This window comes from Typopeltis vanoorti, chromosome 26 (genome assembly GCF_054136105.1).
Source record: "Typopeltis vanoorti isolate ZY-2024b chromosome 26, IOZ_Tvanoo_1.0, whole genome shotgun sequence".
NCBI lineage: Eukaryota > Metazoa > Arthropoda > Arachnida > Uropygi > Thelyphonidae > Typopeltis > Typopeltis vanoorti.
In genome coordinates, this window is record NC_143574.1 from 25247268 (window position 1) to 25269907 (window position 22640).

At 36.2% G+C, this 22640-nt stretch overlaps 1 protein-coding gene across 2 annotated transcripts in view; it reads left to right on the forward strand.

The window, feature by feature from the left end:
* LOC150092420 (ubiquitin carboxyl-terminal hydrolase 20-like) overlaps positions 1-22640 on the forward strand; it is a 416458-nt gene that overhangs the window by 176785 nt on the left and 217033 nt on the right. For both annotated transcript variants that reach the window (XM_090415144.1, XM_090415145.1), the window contains exon 10: positions 19702-19852. In XM_090415144.1, the coding sequence (XP_090271270.1) occupies positions 19702-19852 (151 nt within the window). The remainder of the gene's footprint in view (positions 1-19701; positions 19853-22640) is intronic.

Consider the following 22640-nt stretch of genomic DNA (forward strand, 5'->3'; position numbering starts at 1 on the left):
TCAATGATTTCTGGTATTGTAACACTTTTTGGATGTCCTTCACGTGGATCCTCTTCATGTCTGGTATGGCCATGTTTAAACTTGGCAGCCTATTTCTTAATTGTCGAAAATGAAGGAGAAGAGTGCCCATAAACTTTTATGAACTTCAAATGAATTTCTTTTGGCACTAAACCTTCTTTTACAAAGAATTTTATAACCGCAGGCTGACAGCATTCCCTGCTTGAAATTACAAGACAAATCTGAGTATTGTCCAACCCAGAGAAAGCATGAGACATGATACAGAGACTGATTAAAGAAAAAATTTTCATAGCTTAAACATTTTTCATGAAGGGGTGGGCCTTTGTAAAAACTCGATGTAGCTTAAAAATACCAAAGCACTATCCATTTCAAGGGATACCAGACAACACTTTTGCTTTAGACAGCTGTATAAAACAAACTACTTGATAGAATGACTTGCAATTTCACATGGATGCTTATGACAGATGTACCAACTTAGAAAAAAAAAAAATCTCGCCAATAGTGTTGCCATCTATGGTCGAGGAAGAGAACATTTCAGACTACCCTCGTATAACATTAAACTTACATTATTACTAACTTCCTATCAACAGTTTTCTTTCAAAATTAGTTTGTTGTTCATCAGAACTCCAGATACGTGAGACGGGATGGGAGACATTTAGGTCTCCCATATCTTATGGGAAATGTTCTAGCAAAGGACCATAAGTTTGCTATTCCCCCTAAATATCTCCCATATCTAGATTTCATACAAAACATTGAAAGAAACATCAGCCACCTTCCCAGTATTGATGCCAACAAACTTCGTTTTGAAATAGCAAAAATAATTTTCGATGCCAAACCTTCAGTCTTAAACATTCCCCACCTTCAGAATTGAAGGCTCTTACTTCCTTAAAACATAATAAAAACATAATCATCACCAGAGCCGACAAAGGAAATACCACAGTGGTTCTTGATACTGTTTCGTATGACCGAAAAATGAATCTATTACTCCGAGACCGAAATACTTATGCAAAACTTGACTATGATCCCACAAAAAGACAGCAAAAGAAACTGAACAAGTTACTCAATGAAACAAAGTCTTTAGATGAAGAAACTTCAAAAAAACTCAAGACATATCGTGCTAGACCTCCGAGAATATACGGTTTACCCAAGCTTCACAAGAACAACATCCCACTCAGACCTATCGGTGATTCAATTAGTAGCCCAACTTACAAGTTATCAAAATTCTTATCCAACCTTTCCCGTCCCCACATAGGCCATTCAACCTCTTCAATAAAAAATTCTACAGAATTTCAAGCCAAAATAAAAGACTTTCAACTGTTGAAAACTGACATGAAATACTTATGCAAAACTTGACTATGATCCCACAAAAAGACAGCAGAAGAAACTGAACAAGTTACTCAATGAAACAAAGTCTTTAGATGAAGAAACTTCAAAAAAACTCAAGACATATCGTGCTAGACCTCCGAGAATATGCGGTTTACCCAAGCTTCACAAGAACAACATCCCACTCAGACCTATCGGTGATTCAATTAGTAGCCCAACTTACAAGTTATCAAAATTCTTATCCAACCTTTCCCGTCCCCACATAGGCCATTCAACCTCTTCAATAAAAAATTCTACAGAATTTCAAGCCAAAATAAAAGACTTTCAACTGTTGAAAACTGACATGCTAATTAGCTTCGACATCATCTCTCTCTCTCTTCACCAGTATCCCCCATAAAGAAACTGTAGACCTGTTAAATCAAAAATTTCCGTTGGATATTGTTGAACTTTTCAAATTTGTTATCACTTTCGGTTACTTCACATGGAAAGGAAAAATCTACAAGCAAGAGGAGGGAACAGCAATGGGGTCCCCCTTGTTACCCAACTTGGCAGACCTGTTCATAGAACATCTTGAAGAAAAAATTCTTGCGTTTAAACCAAAACTCTGGCTTCGATATGTCGATGATATCTTCGCAGTCTGAGTCATTCTGAACAAGAGCTACTTCAGTTTTTAGTAAAAATCAACCTTCTTCATCCACAGATCAAATTTACATTAGAAAAAGAATCCCCACAGGGCATCCCCTTTCTGGATTTACACATCCAAAGAAAAGAAGATGGTTCCATCTCCACCTCTGTCTATCAGAAGCCGACATTTTCAGGTCGCTACATTCACCATACTTCTGCTCACCATCCCTCTCAAAAATTTGGCATCATTAAATCATTGGTAACCAGAACACACAGATTTTGCTCCTCCGAGGATTCTCTAAAACAAGATTTGGAAATCATCAAAAACATAGCCACTCTAAATGGATATAATCTCAAAACAACTCAAAAAATCATCAGCAACTTCTCTACACATCAACCTAGACAAGAACAAGCCCATAGGATTCCCATACCTTATATCAAAAGCATCTCCGAACAGCTCTCGAAAATTATGAAGAAATACAATCTTACTGCCACTTACAAACCCATCAACCAGATCCACAACCTGTTACTTTCACCTATGCTACTACCTGGTGTATACGAGGTTCCATGCTCCTGTGAACTCTCTTATTATGGACAGACAGGCAGATCAGTTTTTAAATGCATCTCGGAACATCAAGACCATATCCGCCTCATCAATCCACAAAAATCAGGCCTCGCTCAACACGGAGTTGAAAACCCAAACCACAAGATCCACTGGGAAAAGACAAAACTCCTACACAGATCTTCATATAAATATGAACGCTTATATAAAGAAAGTGCTGAAGCCCTACTTCACAGACCAAATCTAAACCGCAGTGGTGTTCTTGCCATCCCTAAAGTATGGAAAATTGTGTAAAAATAACTTAACTGTAATTTAATTTTAATTTAATTCAATTTAATCTAATTTAAGTTCAGGCCGCAGTTAAGGCTGCAACGTGCCACTGCACGCAATTTGGATTCCACTGTACGTATGCACCCTATCCTTTGTGTCATTCCTAGTGCTGTTCTACTGTACTGATGATGTCCTAAGATACCTAGGGCGAAATATTTAGGTAATAAAAAAACCTACTACTATGGTTCATGCGTGTTAACGTTAGTTAATTTAATATTGTAATTAAATTCACTTTTTGTCTAAAAAAAAGTTTGTTAAAATGAATTGGAACTCTGGTTTATGTTGTAATGTATTGCTGATTTCAGCAAATTTACACATGATGGCATGAGAGACCAATATGTGGAGTTGGCAGCATACCTAGTTCAAGTTGTGTGCTGCACTTTCAGCCAATAACAGTAAGTTTGAAGCTGGCATGTGCATGCACAGAGAGAGAGAGGGAAAATTAAAGTAGGAGAGAGAGAGGGGCGGGGGAAACTCGTTGTGAAATAACAGGTAGTTACAAGTAGCCATTTCTGCCAGAAATGGATATAAGAACATATTTGAAGGCTAATGGACTTATCTGGAAGTAGTAATTAATTTCAATTAGCATGTGCCCACCAGGGGCTAATTTAGAAGAAGGCCTTGAATATAGTTTTTGTTGTAAGAAATAACAGTAGCTCAAAGTTGGGGAAAGAAAGCAAGTTCTGCTTTCTTTCCCCAAAAATGAAGCATGTCTGCTGTTTCCTGTCAACAGATGGAATAAAGATGAAACATTTTATCTCAAGCTGAAAATTTTGTTGTTTCTTCCAAATAGTATTCTTAGTGATTGTGTGTACATGCATGTGTGTATTACAGAATGCTGAGGACAAGAAGAAAACTGGTATTCATGTAATGAAGATTGTGTTTAGAGAACTGGGACAAACAGTTTATTCTCATGTATATTGTTTTCATGTTCAACTTTCTGGAGTGAGATAAATGCTCCTGAGGATTATTTGTATACAAGTTACAGAGATTGGATATGTTCCTTAATTTATAATGAGTGTTAACCTTGAGCCAGGATGAAAAGATTTCTATTTGGAATTAGCTGTATTAAAAATACAATAATTGTATATAGTCATAAAGAGGATTACTAAAATAATGTGTTTCCCTTTTTTATTGTTTACTGACTGTAAAAAAGCTATAGTTGTTTAATCAGAGGATTAATGTCAGAATTTTCTTCCTTTGTTGTTGAAATTTTTAATTTCTGAATTTAAATTTCAAGTGGGTGAGTGTCAAAGAGAAAGGTATCTCTTACAATTTTCTTTATTTAAATAAATATGTTTGTATAGTTATTTAATTAAATATTGTTTCTTTTGTATTACAATTTCTTGTGCCTTATTTTAGAGATCAAGATAACTGAAAGTAACATATGAGTTTCAATAGTTTGGAGAAAATTAATAAATGTTTTCAAGGTAGATGAACATATTGGAAAGAAAGTAGAGATGCTTAAATTATACTCATGGTATGAACCTAACTTATATAACTTGTGAATAACTTATAACCAGGAAAGATATAGTTTTAAATAGGTGCAGGTAAAAATAATGCCAGCTCAGTGGAGCAGCATTCGTGAAAATGCCTATAGATAAGATAATGCAGAAACAGATCGCATTTGTGAAAGCAGTTGGAGGAGTTAATGAGAGAGAGAGAGAGGAGGTCCTCTATCAAGTGAGTAGCTCTCTTCTGAATACATTCAAGCATTCTGAGGAAGGTTTTTTGCTGTGCCAAAAAAAGGTGAGAACAGTATTCAAGGGTTGGGCAGAGTTGGGATTTATAAAGTGTTATGAGAAGCAATGTTTAGAACAAAGCATAATACTAAGTTTCTTTTTTAATGTTTTAGAGGGTGTGTTGTGATATGTTTGTGCTTGTATGGGCTAAATGTAAAAGGCAACCTAAGAAGAAAAAACATCGTGCTTGTAAGTGAAATGCTATGAAAAGCAAAAGAGCACGAGCCATGATTTTACTTCCAGGAAATAAAATAGGAATATGTTTTGGTAGCATTAAAAGATTCAATTATCTTCATCTTATTTGAGAGTGGCTAGAAGATCATTGTTAAAGGCATTGGCCATAGAAGACCTTGAAGCTTGAGTTATCTGAGCACTATAAGATTTGGAGAAAGAAGAGGAAATCATTTGCAAAATTATGAATAGGATTGTTGATCATTAAGATATAGAAGGAAGAGTGTGTGGGAGCACAGAGCTTTGGAGTTCTCCAGAATTTATAGAAAAAATCAAATTGAAGGGGCCCATCCACCACGAATGCAATGAATTTCCATCTTCTGCCATTACATGTAGTGAACAACCTGAGAAAACTGGTATTCCAACTATAAAGAGAGGAAGGCAGATAAGAGTGGCAATTTGCTGAGAAGCCCTTGATGCCAGACCCTATAAAATGCCTTGGAGAGGTCATGCACAACATCAAAGGTTTCTCCAAACATTTCTGTGCATGTGTCCAGAAGTGGGTGATGCAGGCCAGGAGATAGACTGTGAATCTTCATTGGTAAAATCCTTCTCGTTGATCCTTAATTAGTTCACATTTCTCTAGATATTGAAGAAGTTCTCTGTTGATGACTTTGGACAACACTGAGGTGAAAACTATAGGCTGATAGTTGGATTTTGGACAGTTGTCACTTTTCTTGGTAGTAGCTGTATATGGGCTTGCTTCCATGCAGTAGGATGAATGCCAGCTGAGTATAATATAGCATATAAATGATGAAGAACAGGTATTAGTTCATCATCACACCTCTTGGGCACAAGTGGTGGAATTCTCTCAGAACTAGAAGCTTTTCTTTGATACTCAGGTTCAAGATCCTTATGATATCTTTCTGGTAAAAGACTACTGGAAGCATGAATGCCATGTTCCAGGTAAAGATGGTGATTTCCCCTCTGTCATTTCTGTAGGAGTTATTGCTGACTTCTTGGCATCATTCTTTATAGAATGATGCCAAGAAGTCAGCCTTATCTTTAGGTGATCTAATAATGCTACCGTTTTGGTGAGAAAGAGGTGGACAAAACTTACACCTAACAGCTTCTGGGAGATACCAGAAGGCATGACTGCCATTGACACTGCCGACGAGTTTCCTGCATTGAGCTCTATTGGAGTTAGACTTAGCCCTTTTAATGATGGTTTCACAAGTATCATGGACATCATTGTAAGCTGTGAATGAAGCTGGAGTTTTTCCTCTTGCCACTTACAGTAAGCTCTTTTTTTGGACTGCCCTGGCACACTTTTTTGGAAATCATATATCCAAGCCATGGATTTCCAAGTGTACCAGGGCAGTCCAAGAAAACAAAAGAGCTTATAAAGATCCAGATATTTGTCATCTTCTTACAGAAATTATCCATGTTGATTTACAGATTTTCATTGCTCAATCTATTTAAAATTCCCAAATCTGAAGGATGGAAGCAGTAGTCTCGCCAGAAAGGAGGAGTAAATGTTACCAAGATCTTTCCACTTGGTGTTGTTGAATTATCAAAGTACTTGAGATTTTGAATGACTGAGGGGAGGACCTTCCATAAGCAATGAATCAAGAATGAGATGTGAATTACCAAGTGAAGCAGACACCTCAACAGTGTACGTGGAAGGAGAATTGGTTAAGAAAAGATCCAGAGTATTAGGTGAGTGGACAGAATTGTGAAGGATTCTGATCAGAGGATGAATGATTTGTTTTAAACTATAACTTACAGCAAATACCTCTGCTTTTCTTCTGGCTTGGCTAGTGGAATTCAAAAAAGGAAACCATTAAAAGTGGTTTCCATTAAAAACCAATGTCCAGCAAAATTGAACTTAGATTGCATGAACTCAACTTCATGGATTAGAAGTTAAAGAGGTAAGAATGATTTTCAGGACTGGGGTTATAGTAGAGACAGCAGTGAATGAGGTATAATAGAGCAGGGAAATCTTAAGCTACAGAAGATCAAAAAGATGAGATTCAAGATTACGCATTCTCTGTCAAGGAATGTCGGATATTGCTCAAAACCATCTGATATTTCTTGATAGGGTTATAGTTCGGACAATTAAGATAACCTGACATCACATCAAAAATGTGCATGACAGGAATACATGACTTATCTGTAGTAGCAAAATTAAGATTATATTAAAGCCTGTAAATGTTCTATAAGTGGTTGAAAACATTTCATAGGTGCTGTATATGTTGTTGTTGTTGTTCGTTACATAGAATCTTTGAAATGTCTTTTCAGTTTTGTTTAAGGGAATGAAATGGAAATGCGTGAAACTTAAGTTCTGAAATGTTATGATTGTTAAAGCTGCTTGCCTTTAAAATGAAAAATAACTTATAATTAAATTCCACCTTACAGCCATTTTTCAGGATGATATTGCTGATAACTTTTAATTGCAAGCCATGGAATTAAAAGTGTTTAATTCCATCACTTGGAATTAAGTGTTTGTTCACTAGAGAAAATCTTCATCAAAGCCCTGTTCTTTAGTGTGTTAATGACAAACACAACTTGTTTTTGTGTTGGGTGGTGGTAGGCTACACCAAAATACTATCAACAAAATTCTTCACACGACCTCACTTAAAAACAAATATAAACTAGATTACAATAAAACTGTAACCATTTCATACATTAAAGGGATATCAGATAAAATAAACAGAATACTACAGAAATACAACCTTAATGCCACCTTTAAACCTCCTTTGAAATTAAAAACTTAACTCATAAGAGGATCCACTTTCTCCGCCGACCCATCCAGGAATAGACAGTATACACTAGTGGCCAAAATTGTGGAAACCTTTTGGAAAAAGTGTATTTCTGAGGTTTGATGGCTCATAACACCATTTTTTTTTTTTTTGAGTAATACTATAAAATTATATATCAATGGAAAGATAATTTAATCAAGAATGCAATGCAATAACTTTTATGAAGGATTTTTTATTAGAACAACAGTATAAAGAAGAAAAGTGAAACACATAGAAAAAATGAGATATACAAAAATTCTCACAATGTGAGTTAATACTTAGTTGGGTAACCTTTAGCATTAATTACAAGCCTGACAACGCCTTCCCATGGAGTGAACCAAATTTTTTAGTTCTGCAGCTGTTATAATTTGAAACCAAGATTGAATTATCGCTTCTATTAATTGGGTTTTATTGCTGGGTTGCTTCTGACTAACAAGTTTCTTTAGTCGGCTCCATGGATTTTCGATTGGGTTAAGGTCTGGGCTATTCCCAGGCCATTCCAGCGGTGGAATATGATTATCTTGAAACCACTTTTGCACACAGCAGCAACATTGACATGGAGCTGAATCCTGTTGAAATATAAATGCTTCATTATCTTGAAAAAGATCACGTGCGGAAGGCTTCAGTTTGGGCTTAAGTATTTCATTTATGTATTTTTGTATTTATATTCCCATTAATCATGCAAATTCTGTCCACACCTTTTGATGTCATACAACCCCAGATCATAACACTAAGTGGTTGTTTCAATGGTAGGTGTAATGCAATCAGGATGTAAATCTTCTCTGATTATTCTCCTTACGTATTTTATGCTCACTACCAAACAGGGAGATTTTGGTCTCATCATTCCAAATAACACTGTCCCATTGTTCTGCTGTCCAGTTAACGTTTGTTTTAGCAAATGTTAACTGGACAGTGGACAGAGGTTCTCAAATCTCAAACAAAAGTTTAATCTTTTGTTTGAGATTAAAATCATTGAAATTTAATCAACAAAAGGTTGAAAAGTTTAATCTTTTCAACCTTTGTTTGAGAGATAAAAATGGCTTTTTTCGTGGAATTCTAGCATTTAGACCAAATTCCTGCAGTATGCACCGAACAGTCCTTGCACTTTCTCCACCTGTGGAGAAAGTGCAAGGACTTTCTTTCTTTTGCTACCTCAAACAATTCATTCAGGTCTTCTATCATTTCCATTTTATCTCCTTTCAAATCATTTGTACCTGCCACAACAATCATTTCTTTCACCCTTTCCTTTTGCTCTCTAATTGACTCAGTTACATCCTTTATGGTCGCACCAGGTTGGTACGATTTTGTCAAATCCTCTACTAACACACCTCGTACTAACGAGTCTCCATACAGCACTCTATCCTTCATTTTGTTCATGTTCACAGACTCAGTTACATCCTTTATGGTCACACCAGGTTGGTATGATTTTGTCAAATCCTCTACTAACACACCTCGTACTAACGAGTCTCCATACAGCACTCTATCCTTCATTTTGTTCATGTTCACACTCATACGCCTATTTTTCCTGTCATACTTTTTATTATTGGCTGGTTCATTCAGTCGACTTTTGCTCATACGCTCTAGCTGCTGTTTTGCCCATTGTATCGCACCATTCAACAACGCGATCTCACTCATTGCATCTATCTCATCTTTTTTATTCTCTGTAAAACCATTAATACTATCATTCACCCTTTCTACATTCACACACTCTCACAATTCTCTGGTACAACCTCGCCGTTTCTTGTCATATCCCTATTTTCTTCATTCTGAAGTTTGACAAAAATATCGCACTCACGATCCGAAATACACTTTAATTCCTTATTCTCCCTACATTTTCTACACACATTCACTCCTTGTGGTTAGATTTATCATCTAACCACACTCCGCAAAGCATACATTTCACAGATAGTACACTGAATCATCTCCTTTACATTACCGTTCTTGAAAGAAGATGGCGAACCATCATTACTGGCTGCCATTTTCCTTCGTACTGGAGCCATACTTGCTAGTAACGTATTTTATCAAATTATAAATTATAAACACCAAAAACACACAAACAGAACGCACTAAGATACGCAAGGCAAACAAAACTACGCAATATTAAAGTAAATTTATCAACGATAACTGAAAATAACGCTTATCTTATCAGGAGCTTTCACGAACACTACACACTACGAATCCCTCTAGCGGTGACTTCCTGACAAAGATTGTTATAAAACACTTTAGTACACTAACTACACTAATAAAAATACAATAATATACTAAAATTACACAACTAAATCTAACAAAATATTAATAAATCAACAAAAATCACAAATCTTTCAGGAGCTCTCCAACAGTACGTCTTTTCACCAGCTAGCCTCGAATTAGAAGAACAATTGGTGGAAACTTAACCAAAGGTGGCATTTCTAAATTTTTGAAGAGGTATAAGGAGACTCAGTCACTACAAAACCAGACTGGTAAAGGCAGGAAAAGGTGCACAACAGCAAGTGATGATAGAAGAATTGAGAGACTGTGCCTACGTGACAGAAGAAAATCATCTGGGTGTATACATGATGAAATTGCAGGATAGAGAAAAGAGCACATTTGAGGCCATTTGGTGTGAGATTGTGGCTAGCAGAACTAAATGTACAATTGGTGCTGCTATAGACCAGGTGATGGAAAAGATGGTGGTGACAGTATGCACAAGCAAATAGAAGAAATGAGTGGAAGGAGGGTAATTATTATGGGAGATTTCAACTATGGTCGCATTGATTGGAGTGAGGAGAGGACACACGGGAGGAAGGAATTGGATTTTATGCGGTTATTAAGGGATAACAATCTGTGACAGCATGTAATGGAAAATACTAGGGGTCAGAGAGTGCTTGACCTAGTAATTACATCTGAGGATTTGGCTGTAACAAATATGACCACATTGCCACCAATTGGTGAGAGTGATCATAGGGTCTTGACTTGGGAGGTGGCTAAAGGTGTGGAATTTTCAATTAAGACAGGGTACATGTGGAACTATCGGGCTGGGAAGTATGACAAGCTTAGGAGTTTGATTGGTTCAGTGCCATGGCATGTACAACTGCAAGGACTAGAAGTTGATAGTGCATGGGAGGCAGTTAAGAAGTGTTTGCATGAAGCAATGGCTGACTGTATACCTAGAGTCCAAATAATAAATCAAGTAGAGGTTAAATGGATGAATAACACCATTAAGCTTGAACTGCAAAAAAAGAAACAACTATGGAGGGAATTTAAGGAGAAAAGTGACCGGCAGACACATGAACGGTATAAAGCGCAGGCCAGAAGGGTAACGAGTGTGGTAAGAAAAGCAAAAAAGGATTACGAAAGAACATTGGCCATGCAGGCTAAAGAGAATCCTAAACAGTTTTTTAGATATGTAGCAAGTAAAAGGAAAAATGTACATGGCAGAATGAGTTTAAAGCATGCTGATGGTAGGGAGGTAACTGAATCAGTTGATATAGTTGAGTTACTGAGTGAGCGCTTTGCAAGTATATATCATCCAGGTGGTGACATTGCAGAAACGAATAAACCAGGATTATACGGGAATTGTGGTGAATGAAGTGGAGGTGAGTTGGCTATTGCATAACCTCAATGTCAATACATCCGTGGGATTGGATGGTATACCAGCTCGTGTCATACGAGAAGCAGCTAAAGAATTGTCAGTACCCTTGACAATTTTGTTTAATTTGAGTCTCGGGTCTGGGTTAGTCCCGAGGGGGTGGAAAGAGGGGAAAATAGTTCCACTGCATAAAGGTGGTTCCAAGACTGCTGTTGTAAATTACCGACCAATTAGCATATCAGGAATCATTGTCAAGGTCTTAGAGAAATTAGTCAAGAAAAGAATACGGGATCGGATAGATGAAAATGGGATATTGTATGGGGGACAACATGGTTTTGTGAAGGGTAGATCATGCCTCAGTAACTTGCTCACGTTTTATAACACAGTGACAGCTAAACTGGATAGGGTAATGGGTTTACAGTGATACTACTGGACCTTGCCAAGGCCTTTGACAGGATACCACATGGAACCCTAATCAGTAAACTGGAGCAGATGGGGGATAGATATAGGGTTGGTGAGATGGATAGGAGGGTGATTGAAGGAGAGATACCAGAGAGTGGTTTATGCAGGAGTGGAGTCTAAAAGACGGCTTGTGACTAGTGGTGTGCCGCAGGGCTCTGTTCTTGGACCACTGCTTTTCAATTTGTTCATCAATGATATAGGAAAGGATTTGAGAGGAAGTGTTCATTTGTTTGCTGATGATGCAAAGTTAGGTAGAGCAATTGTGAGTGCACAGCATGTCAAAATTTTACAGGATGATTTGGATAGTTTAGAGAACTGGGCTAAGGAGAGTGGATGTCAATTTATGGATGGCACCAGGGTTTTTTCGTGATGGGGAGGAAGTGGAGAGGATCCAGAGACGAGTGACCAAGATGATAGCAGGTCTGTGGAATGAACCTTATGAGAATAGGTTGAAAATTTGTGGGTTGCAGAGATTGGACGATAGGCGAAGGAGGGGTGATATGATTGAGACATTCAAATTACTGAAGGGTTTCTATAAGATTGATCCAGAAGATATTTTTGAAAATATGACTGGTGGTGGGAGGACTAGGGGCCATGCATGGAAGCTGGGCAAGAGCATGGTTGACAAGGGTGTTAGAGCTAGGTTTTTTACTTGGAGAGTGGTGAATGAGTGGAATAAGCTTCCAGAGTCTGTTGTGGGTGCTACGACCGTGAATGAGTTCAAGGCAAGGTATGATAGATACTGTGTCAATGTCGAATAGTTGTTCTTGACATGATGTTAGGGCCTCCCTCGATGAGTCTGTCAACTCCTTGGAGTTGCCCGGAACAATAATAATAATAATAATAATAATTTCTTCATAACTGTAGCCTTGTTCACTTAATAGTACTATTTTACATCGCTTTCTGGGTGACCAGTCAAACTCTTTGTGCCGTTTCTTTAATTTTATTACGTTTTACAAGCTCACTAAATGAAAGAACACAAAAAAAAACCAACCAACTTGATAGCAATCACATAACATACTGACAAATGTCCTCCTCTTAGCTCCAATGCATGACATCAATAGCTGAATCCTACTGTGACCTTATTGGCTCATTGCCAAAACAAGATGACACCTGATTGGCTCTCTAAACATTCATGCTCATTGGCTACATTCAAATGAAGGAAAGCTACTTCATATCAACCTAAGCAAGTTGTGCTTCTTTTTTCTGGTTATTTGGCTATAACTTTTCATAGAATACAGATAATTGATCTTTGTTGCATTACATTCTTGATTAAATTATCTTTCCATTGATATATAATTTTATGATATTACACCAAAAAAAGAGGTGTTTTATGAGCCATCAAACCTCAAAAATACACTTTTTCCAACAGGTTTCCACAATTTTGACCACTAATATACATTATGATGTTTGCCCTATATAGGTGAAGCAGGATACACAATTCCTCTCAGAAAAAAAGAACATGAACGGCACATTGAACAATAACTATGGTAAATCTGCCTTTCTGATCATGCCCTGAATACTCTACATAGAATTGATTGGAAAGGCATCTGTTGACATCACACCAAAATGCAGTATGAACGTAAATTTAAGGAGGCCTGTGAAATTCTTATCAACCACCCTAATCTTAACAATTATGATGGTCTAAAAATCCCAAGAATATCAAAGGCACATATTCTACCCAGATACTCTTTCCATCTAATAGTTATTAATAAATAAGACTGTACGTAATCTAAGATCTTAACTTGAACATAACCCTCATGTTAAATTAAGACACCACTTTTGCTGTAATAAAACTGTCTATATCAAATTGTCCTCTGATGATGTTATACATAGAACATAGCTTTGATTTAGTTATTTTATTTTAATTTTTTTCAGTAGAGATCAGGCCAGTAGAATAACTGTTGATTGAATCATTCTCTCTTTGACATACTGTTTGAAATGTAATATACTTGTTTCTGTGTGTGTGTGTGTGTGTGTGTGTGTGTGTGTGTGTGTGTGTGTGTGTGTGTGTGTGTGTGTGTGTGTGTGTGTGTGTGTGTGTGTGTGTACTCCAGATGATGACCTTAATATGAAGGTCGAAATATCGGAAAATTGAACTATTTATCTCTAACTCGGTTGTAGTCTCCATGATTTGACTGAAATGAATGTCTCATCTTAGTTTTTCCAGTGCTTTTAATTTTATTAGCTTCAATATTTCAGGCTGATAAATATGAAGACCTATCTTTTCTACATCTTCCACTTTTGAAGTATTTGATTTATGCATTGCTGTCACATCCCAGGAATTGCTTGTTCATGCTAGCAACGAGATAAAGAATTATTTGAATATATCACTTTTCATCGTTGACTTTGATTTTCAAAAGCAAATCCATTCTTGGCAAAAATGCATTCAACAGAAATGCCTTTCTGTGTTGACTAGACCACATAAGTCCCTCTAGAACTATGATCTTTATAACTAACGCATTAGCTGAATTGAATGTATAATTCTTCAAATTTGCAAAACAGACATCAACTGTGATGATTGCGATGATGTTCTGATCTAAATGATGAACATGATATGTGGTGTGCAGGAAACATTTAACTATTAGGTGAGAAATCATTGCATAGGCTTTTGTGTAGATAGAACATTCTATTCTAGAAATATTTTATCCAATAATATAAGTACACTAAAAACTAGAAAGCAAGTAATAAACAGTTAACATCTCTAATGGAAAATATTTGAACCCGTTTAAACAATGGAAAGCACGCAATGCATTCGCTATTACGCTGACTGCTGATCCATGGGTTGCTATATACATCGTCATCATCATCAAATTCCGGATGTACACCCTCAAGGAATGTACAGGATATGATAGCACTACATGAAAAATTTACATCACCACTAACTTTCTATATACAATTTTCCTCCAAATCAGTCTGTTACCTGTAAAGACTCCATCATTATCAGATCTTATATTTATGTCTTCTAAGGCAATTTTTACTGTATCAATCCACCTATAGCTTGGTCATCCTCTGGGATTAGCTCGGTAACATGAGATTAGCTTGGTAACACATTACTGGATGTTAACGATGTCAAATTATTTCCTAATATCCTCGTTTTCAATATGATATTGTCATTGATGCCATCTGTTCATGCCTCTAATCTTTCTTAGGACTCATATCTGTGGTCTAGTCATTTCAACATCCAACGCTTGAGTATCTGTTTCACCATTAAAAAGGTAAACAGTAACTTGTCCTTCCTTTGCATTTTTCACCTGGTTACTCAGTGGATCCTTATCCTTTTTGGTCTATAGAAAACCCACCTTCACTAGAAGGTGCATCCATCATCTGGCATCCCCCCCCCCCCCCCAAGTGACACGGTGTTGTCAAAACCTTAGCTAATAGAGTTAGAACCATTTGATCATACCACTCTAGCCTCTCCACTGAAATCAGGGTGTTTTTTTAGCCAATGACTTTCCCCTGTACAATCAACAGCGCTCTTTATCCACATTATCCACTGGATAGAAGCAGGAAGACTGTTTCTGGAATCTGCCATACCACTACAACATACTCCAGTCCTAAACAAATTCAGCTGCATCACAATCAGTCTGTGTTTGTCTTTCTTCAGGTATACTTGCAGGCATGTGCTTCGTATATTTCTTTGTGCCTTACTGATCAAGGTGAAATACTGACTTAATAATCTATCCTAATAATTTTAGGTAGTTAATTATTATCTTTTGACATGTGTTTTCTCCTCTAAACATCAACACGAGTATGCTGACTGGAATAGATTTTTTATGCATTGCAGAATTTAATCTTGCTGTGATTAGCAAACACCTATCAGTGAAGCAGTAATGTACATAAGTTACATGGTCCATCAGATGGCTACTGCAGTTCCAAAAAACACCTAATTTTCCATTGTATCAAAAACCATGAACCCCATTTGCCAATCTGTAAGCAGGAGGGTGTAGAATAGAGCATGGAGTATATTTCAAATGCACCCATCACGTCACATTGGGTCAATAGGATGTTGGAATCAAAAAGAATCTTAGATCCAGTTTATATCACCTACTGCTCCTTTAGCACAAAAGTAGTAAGGCATGAAATCCAGAAAATGAAGGAGATATTTGATGTAAATCATCGAGGATCAACAGATATGCAGTTGTGATCTCTTGAACTTTGTTAGTCATTTCATTGACACCATTAGTGGAAAAATCTTTCTTTGTTGAAAGTTTTGTATAATTACAAACATATAATTGTACAAAATTGTATTTATTTAACACAATGCAAAAATAGAATGAACTGTACTGTGCCTTGAGGCCAAAATTGAGGTTGGAGATGCCTGAGGAATAAGCACATTTTGGGAAAAGTATGGATGCATACTTTTCCCAAAGAAATTATATCTTTGCCTTAGACAGATCATAGAAAAGTATAAAGAACTTAGACTCCCTGTGGTAATGTGTTCATAGTCTACTCTAAAGCTTTTGACTGTGTTCAGCATGTGAAATTGTGGGAAGTAATGAAAATAATGATTTTCATCAACACACAATCAGGTAGATAGCTAACTTGTACAGTGAGCAAGATGCCATTGTAAGAACAGATGCTGGATTAACTGATTGGCTTCAGATTGAAAAGAGAGTTAGGCAAGGATGCCTGCTTTTTTTCTCACCTGTTTAGTATCTATACTTAGGACATCATGTGTAGCATTGCATGAGCTTAAGACAGGAATTAGGATATGTAGTAGATTGATCAGTAATCTGAGGTATGCTGATGATACAGTATTCCTTTGTAATGAAAAGGAAGAACTAGGACTGGTGTTAAGGCTTAAGTGCTGGGAGGACATCTTGTTGACGGTTTAATAGAATATTTACAGCACAAAGAAAGGATTAAAAACTAATTTTAATGCTTCCAATATTTCATCTCATTCACTGAGACATCTTCAAGGATTACAAATGACTCTTGTACCACACACACACACTCAAAGACAACACAATACTAAATGAAACACATGGGTAACTCTAAAGAGTGCACCACCTAGATAGGACTTTAGAGTCACCCATGTGTTTCATTTCATATTGTGTTGTCTTTGTGTGTGTGTGTATGTGTGTTACAAGAGTTATTTGTAATCCCTGAAGATGTCTCAGTGACTGAGATGAAAATTGGAAGCATTCAAATTAGTTTTTAATCCTTTCCTAGTGCTGTAAATATTCCATTAAACCTCTTTGATAGATTTTTATAAGACCTATCTTCCCAGAAAAAAATATCCTTCACTTCACAATCACGCTTTATTCTTGTCTTCGCTTTTTGGTGGTACTTACATCTGTGAACAACTATTTTCAAGAATAAAGCATACAAAGAGTAAAGTTAGATCAAAAATTTCTGACGAGAACCATGAGCGCTCACTGCAAATTGCAACCACTTCTCTCAAACCAGACATTGATGTATTGGTTTCACGTAAACAAAGTCAAATATCTCATTAGTTTTGTGTTTATGCTGTCCTCTTTTTTTTTTAATATTATAATAAAAAAAATTTAAAAAAAAAAGGAAATTTTGTTACTTATATATATTAACTATATTATACATTTTATATGTGGCCCAAGACAATTCCTCTTAACTCACCGTGGCCCAGGAAAGCCAAAAGGTTGGACACCCATGTACCAAGGAAGAAAGATCATATAGCAGGAAGGAAATAGAATTTATACACCTACTAAGTGATAATTACTTTATACAACATGATGGAGGGGACTAAAAATGTGAAAGTATTGGACCTGGTCATGTGATCAAAAGAGCAATCCATAACCAACGTGGCCACATTGTCTCTGATCAGCAAAAGTGACCTTGTGGTCTTGACTTGGGTGATTGTAAAACATGAGGAATATTCTGTCAAGAAGGGGTATATGTGAAATTACAAGGCAGGTGATTATGACAAGCTTAGGAATAAGCTTAAATCTGTGCCATGGCATAACTCTGCAAGTGAAGGATGTTAGTAGTGCATTGGAAGATAGTTAAGGGTCATCTAGAGGAAGCAATATTAAATTGTATACCTAAGGTAAGGAGGATTAATCAGGCAGGAGTTAGATGAATGAGTAATAGCATTGAGCATGAGCTGCAGAAGAAGAAATGTTGTGGAGGGTATATAAGGAGAGAGGTCACCAGCGAACTGATGAACAGTACAAGGCTCAGGTAAGAAAGGTGACCAGCGTGGCAAAGAAGGCAAAATCAGATTACAAGAAGATTCTACCTGAGCATGCCAGAGGAAATCCCAAAAGGTTTTCTTTCATTATATGGCAAGAGTAAGAGGAGAAATGACTGGAAAGTTAACCATAATGAGTGATGCTCATGAGGTGAGAAGCAGATAAAATAGTTGAGTTACTGAGAAACCACCTTGGAAGAGTATATCATCCGAGTTTACTGCTTTTACATTTGTAACAGACACTAATGTGGGAACAGAGGTGGATGAATTGGAGATTTTTAGGGTATTGCAGAATCTCAGTGTGAATGCATCTGTGAGATTAGATGGGATATCAGCTCAGGTTTTTTGAGAATGTGCAAGGGAACTAGCAATGCTTCTGACTAGGCTCTTTAATTTAAGTTTCAGCTCTAGTAGAGTTCCGAGGGAGTGGAAAGAGGGGAAATAATTATCTTGCATAAGGGAGAATGTGCAAAGATAGAGTTCTAAGACAGTAGTAGCAAATTGTAGACCAATCAGTATCTCAGGTGTGACAGTTAAAGTACTTAAAAAATTGGTCAAAAAAGAGAATTCAGGAATGGGTGGATAAAAATATGATACTGCATGAGGGGAAACATGGCTTTGTGAAGGGTCGATCATGCCTTAGTAATTAACTAACTTTTTATAATAGAGTGACAGCTGAATTGGATAAAAGAAATGGCTACACAGTGATTCTGCTGGATTTTGGAAAGGTATTTAACAGAATACCACACGGAACTCTGTTATGCAAATTACAACATGGTGATGGATATGACACTGGGTATGCGGATAAGAAAGGTGGCTACTGGAGAGATACAAAAATTAGTATTATGGAGGAACAGAATCAAGGCATAAACAGGTGACTAGTTGTGTGCTGCAAAGTTCAGTGCTGGGACCACTACTGTTTATACATAAATGATACAGGTAATAACCTGAAAAGAAATATTCAGTTATTTGTTAATGATGTGAAATTCGGTAGAGCAGTTGTTAATCAAGGTGATTTAAATAGGCTGTCATTATAGACAAAAGCTAATGGATATCAGTTTAATGTTGAGAAATGTAAAGTTATGAATTTATAAATAAACTAGGGGGGCTCTGAACCCCCCCCACAAGTTTTTTTACTGGTAGGCCGGTTCTCCTTGAATTTTGAAGACTCAAAAGGTGGTCCACCCCCGAGTTTCGGACTGGTAGGCCAGTTCTCCTTGAATTTTGAAGACTCGAAAGGGGGTACTGTCCCTGACACTCAACCTCCTCAAGTTCCGGACTGGTAGGCCGGTTCTCCTTGAATTCTGTTGACTCAAATTTTGAAAAACTCAAAAAGAGGGTCCCCCAAGTTGCAGACTGGTAGGCCAGTTCTCCTTGAATTCTGATGACTTGAATTTTGAAGACTCAAAAGGGGGTTCCGCCTACGGTGTCCAACCCCCCAAGTTCCGGACTGGTAGGCCGGTTCTCCTTGAATTCTAATGACTCGAATTTTGAAGACTTGACACTCAGGGTAGCCCCTGAGTTTCAAAATGTTTCAAATAACTTGACAAAAAACATTACAAAAAAAGGCTTATCATTTTATATTATAGAGTAGATATATTACAAGCTGAGTACCACCTTGATGGAACTGTACTCCAGGAAATTGATGAAGCTAGAGATTTAGGGGTGGTGGTAGACAGAGTTAAAGTTTAGAGGACATATTGCTAAGGTTGCCCATAAGATTATTTGTGGGTTGCCAGAGTCATTTGTGAGTGCTTTGTCTATTATTGGGTTCAAGGAAAGGTATGTTATATTATGTGTATAGTTTGGGTCTTCCGCAGTGAGTCTTTGGACTCCATGGAGGTGCCCATACAATAATAATAAGAATAACATATTAAATCTGTAACCATTTTGATAAAATGCCTTGTTTTTATTTCTTTCATATTTAGTTGGTTTTGGGGTCCAACGGTCAGCCTTCAAGACTGTTTGGCAGCTTTTTTCTCAGCTGATGAATTAAAAGGAGATAATATGTATAGCTGTGAAAAATGTAAGAAGTTGCGAAATGGTATTAAATATTCTAAAGTACTACAGTTACCTGAGGTATGTGTCTGCTTTTATCTGGCATTATTCTTAACATGCAGTATATAGAACACTGACTGGTATATCTTATGTAGTTATTAATATATTTTATAAATATAAAATATCATTTGTGTTATTGTGGTTGAGTAATTTTAATTGCACATCACTTGTCTGGGAAACAGTTTGAACTCTAATTTATCACGAGAAGTATTTAATATTTGGTCTTCTAAGTGCAGTGTAACTAAAGTTGTTCTTCCCAAACAGATAGTCTGATCTCAAACATAAACTTGGTAGACATAGCATGCTGTATGGAATATGAGATGCTGATGATGATAATAATAGTAGTAATATTAAACAACGAAATGCATTTTCAGTCTTCTGTGCAAAGTTGGATCTGATATCATCACTGCCTTGAAAGAAGCAATAGCATTTTTGCCATAAATGTTGATGGGATGACCATAATATGCTGTATGTTAAAAGTGATAGATGACAATAGAGCAACAACTTTCCATAAGCTGCTTAGGTTTATTTAAACCATGAAGGAACAAATCATGTAAGAAAAATTAGTTATTATTAATTACACTGAAATAAGATTTTGTTTTATGAATTTTGTGTGCAACAGTAATGGTAATTTTTAATTGTTTTTAGTAGTAAAAATATTCTATATTGGTAACTTCATATAGGAGTTGGAATTTTTTCTATGCATCCAAAGTACTGCAAGTTTATTAAACGAGTGCTTACATACACATGCACTTATGTAGATAAGTTTGTTATGTGTTCGATACTAAAATGATTTAGTACACTTCCTCATTTAAGAAATAAAGAAAATTTCATCAGTAATACAAATAATCAACCATATCTACAAGATATAGTTGAGAAATAAAATCAGGTTAGAGCACAACTTAAGTCATCATGACCCCAGGTACTCATGTACTTATGCTCATTCTGTTACTAGAATTTAGCATCATTGTAATTAATAATGAATTGACTAAGATGTCTATACTGAATCCCTTGCATTTTGTAAGAGGAAAATGGATAAATATATCTTCCATCTAAAATAAGTTTTTTTTTTGAATGGCAGATTGCAATGCTTTCTCCTCCTCCTCTGTTTAAAAAAAAAAATTGGGAAAGCTGTATTTTATGCTAAAAAATTTTTTTTGGTGGGGGAAGTGGATAGAGAAGTTACATAACTTCTGTGTATAAATATATATAATGTATACAGTATGAAATAGAGACATCAGCTCTCTCTCAAACAATCATAAATTAAGCAAACAGAACAAAATTATTTAATAGAAAGAAAATTTTTAAGTTTTATTTATCTTCATTTGCAGACTATAAGAATGACAAGCAAGCAATATGAATATCAACAATTAAAATAAACATTGTAGCAATCATGTGTTTCTTGTAAGCCAGGACAACTTGAATTATTTTTTACTCTAACTTAGGCAGTAAAATAGTGATTTCTGTGTTATCTGAATAGCCTTGGAATTTGCATCCTTAGATTTTTTTTCTTTTTTTTTTTCATACTAAATAGAGCCTCCCAATGCATCTGTCAAACTATGCAATCACGTTACTACAACCAATGCATGCCATGTACTGCTGCCCATCACCAATATTATTTGTTGTTCATTTATTATTCATTACTTGATGAAAAACCCAATTTTCAATGAGAGAAAACCCTTCTAACTACTTGTGAGATTGGCTAACTCACCTTCACTTAAAAAGATCCATATAAAGATTCTCTCATCAGAATGAGAATTGAGAATTTTATTTATTTTTTTATTTAGAAATAAGTAAATTTTAAAATATTAATATTGGAAAAATTTTATTCAAAACTGTTATATATTATTATGCTACAAAATTTATTTATACATTTTTTTTTACATATTTTAAGTTGTTTACAAAGTGTGGGTAAGAGGATCCAGTGATATGTGAAGATGAATAAAACATCTAGCTCTCCAGCACTTTTTTTTTTTTTTTAAGCACTATACTGTCGGTTTAGGTCTTTATTACTAGTGGTAGTACTTGAAAGTGTAACATCATGAAGAAAATAAAAGAAGGCACATAACTTGTCTGTAAAAAGTAAATAAAATCATATCATTTAGGAAAAATGTTTTACTCAATTCAGGATTAAGTGCCAATATGATAGTCACCAGTAAAAAAAAAAAATATATATATATATACATACATACATACATACATACATACATACAGGGTGTCCACAAATGATTACCCTGATTTCAACTGGCTATAATATTTTAACAATGAAACTAACTGAATAAATTTTGTTGGAGGTAAACTTGGGCACTCATAAAGTTTCCATACTGGTATCTTCGGTATACTGCTTTTGCCACCAGGAGTGCTGCTGCTGATTTTCTTTAAAAATGGCTTCAGTACAGGAAAAAGCCCAATGTGTTCTCTGGCTAGTAGAAACAAAATCTCCAGTTACAGTGCAGCGAATGTTTAGGGCAGCACAGTATGGAAAGAACCCACCTGATGTCATTCTCATTAAGTCATGGAAGACAAAATTTTTAGAAACAGGTTCAGTTCATAAGGGTACAAGTAGTGGCAGACCATCAGTTTCCAAGGAGACAGTTGGGGCAGTTCAAACTGCCTTCACCTGGTCACTGCAAAAGTCAATCAGAAGAGCTTCACTAGAACTTCAAATGCCAAGGAGTACAGTTCACAAAGTGGTATGCAAACATTTGAAATTGTTTGCATACAAAGTCCAAATTGTCCAGGAGATAAAGCCAGATGATCGTCCACAGCATGAAGAATTTGCTAACCTCATTTTGAACCACATGATGAG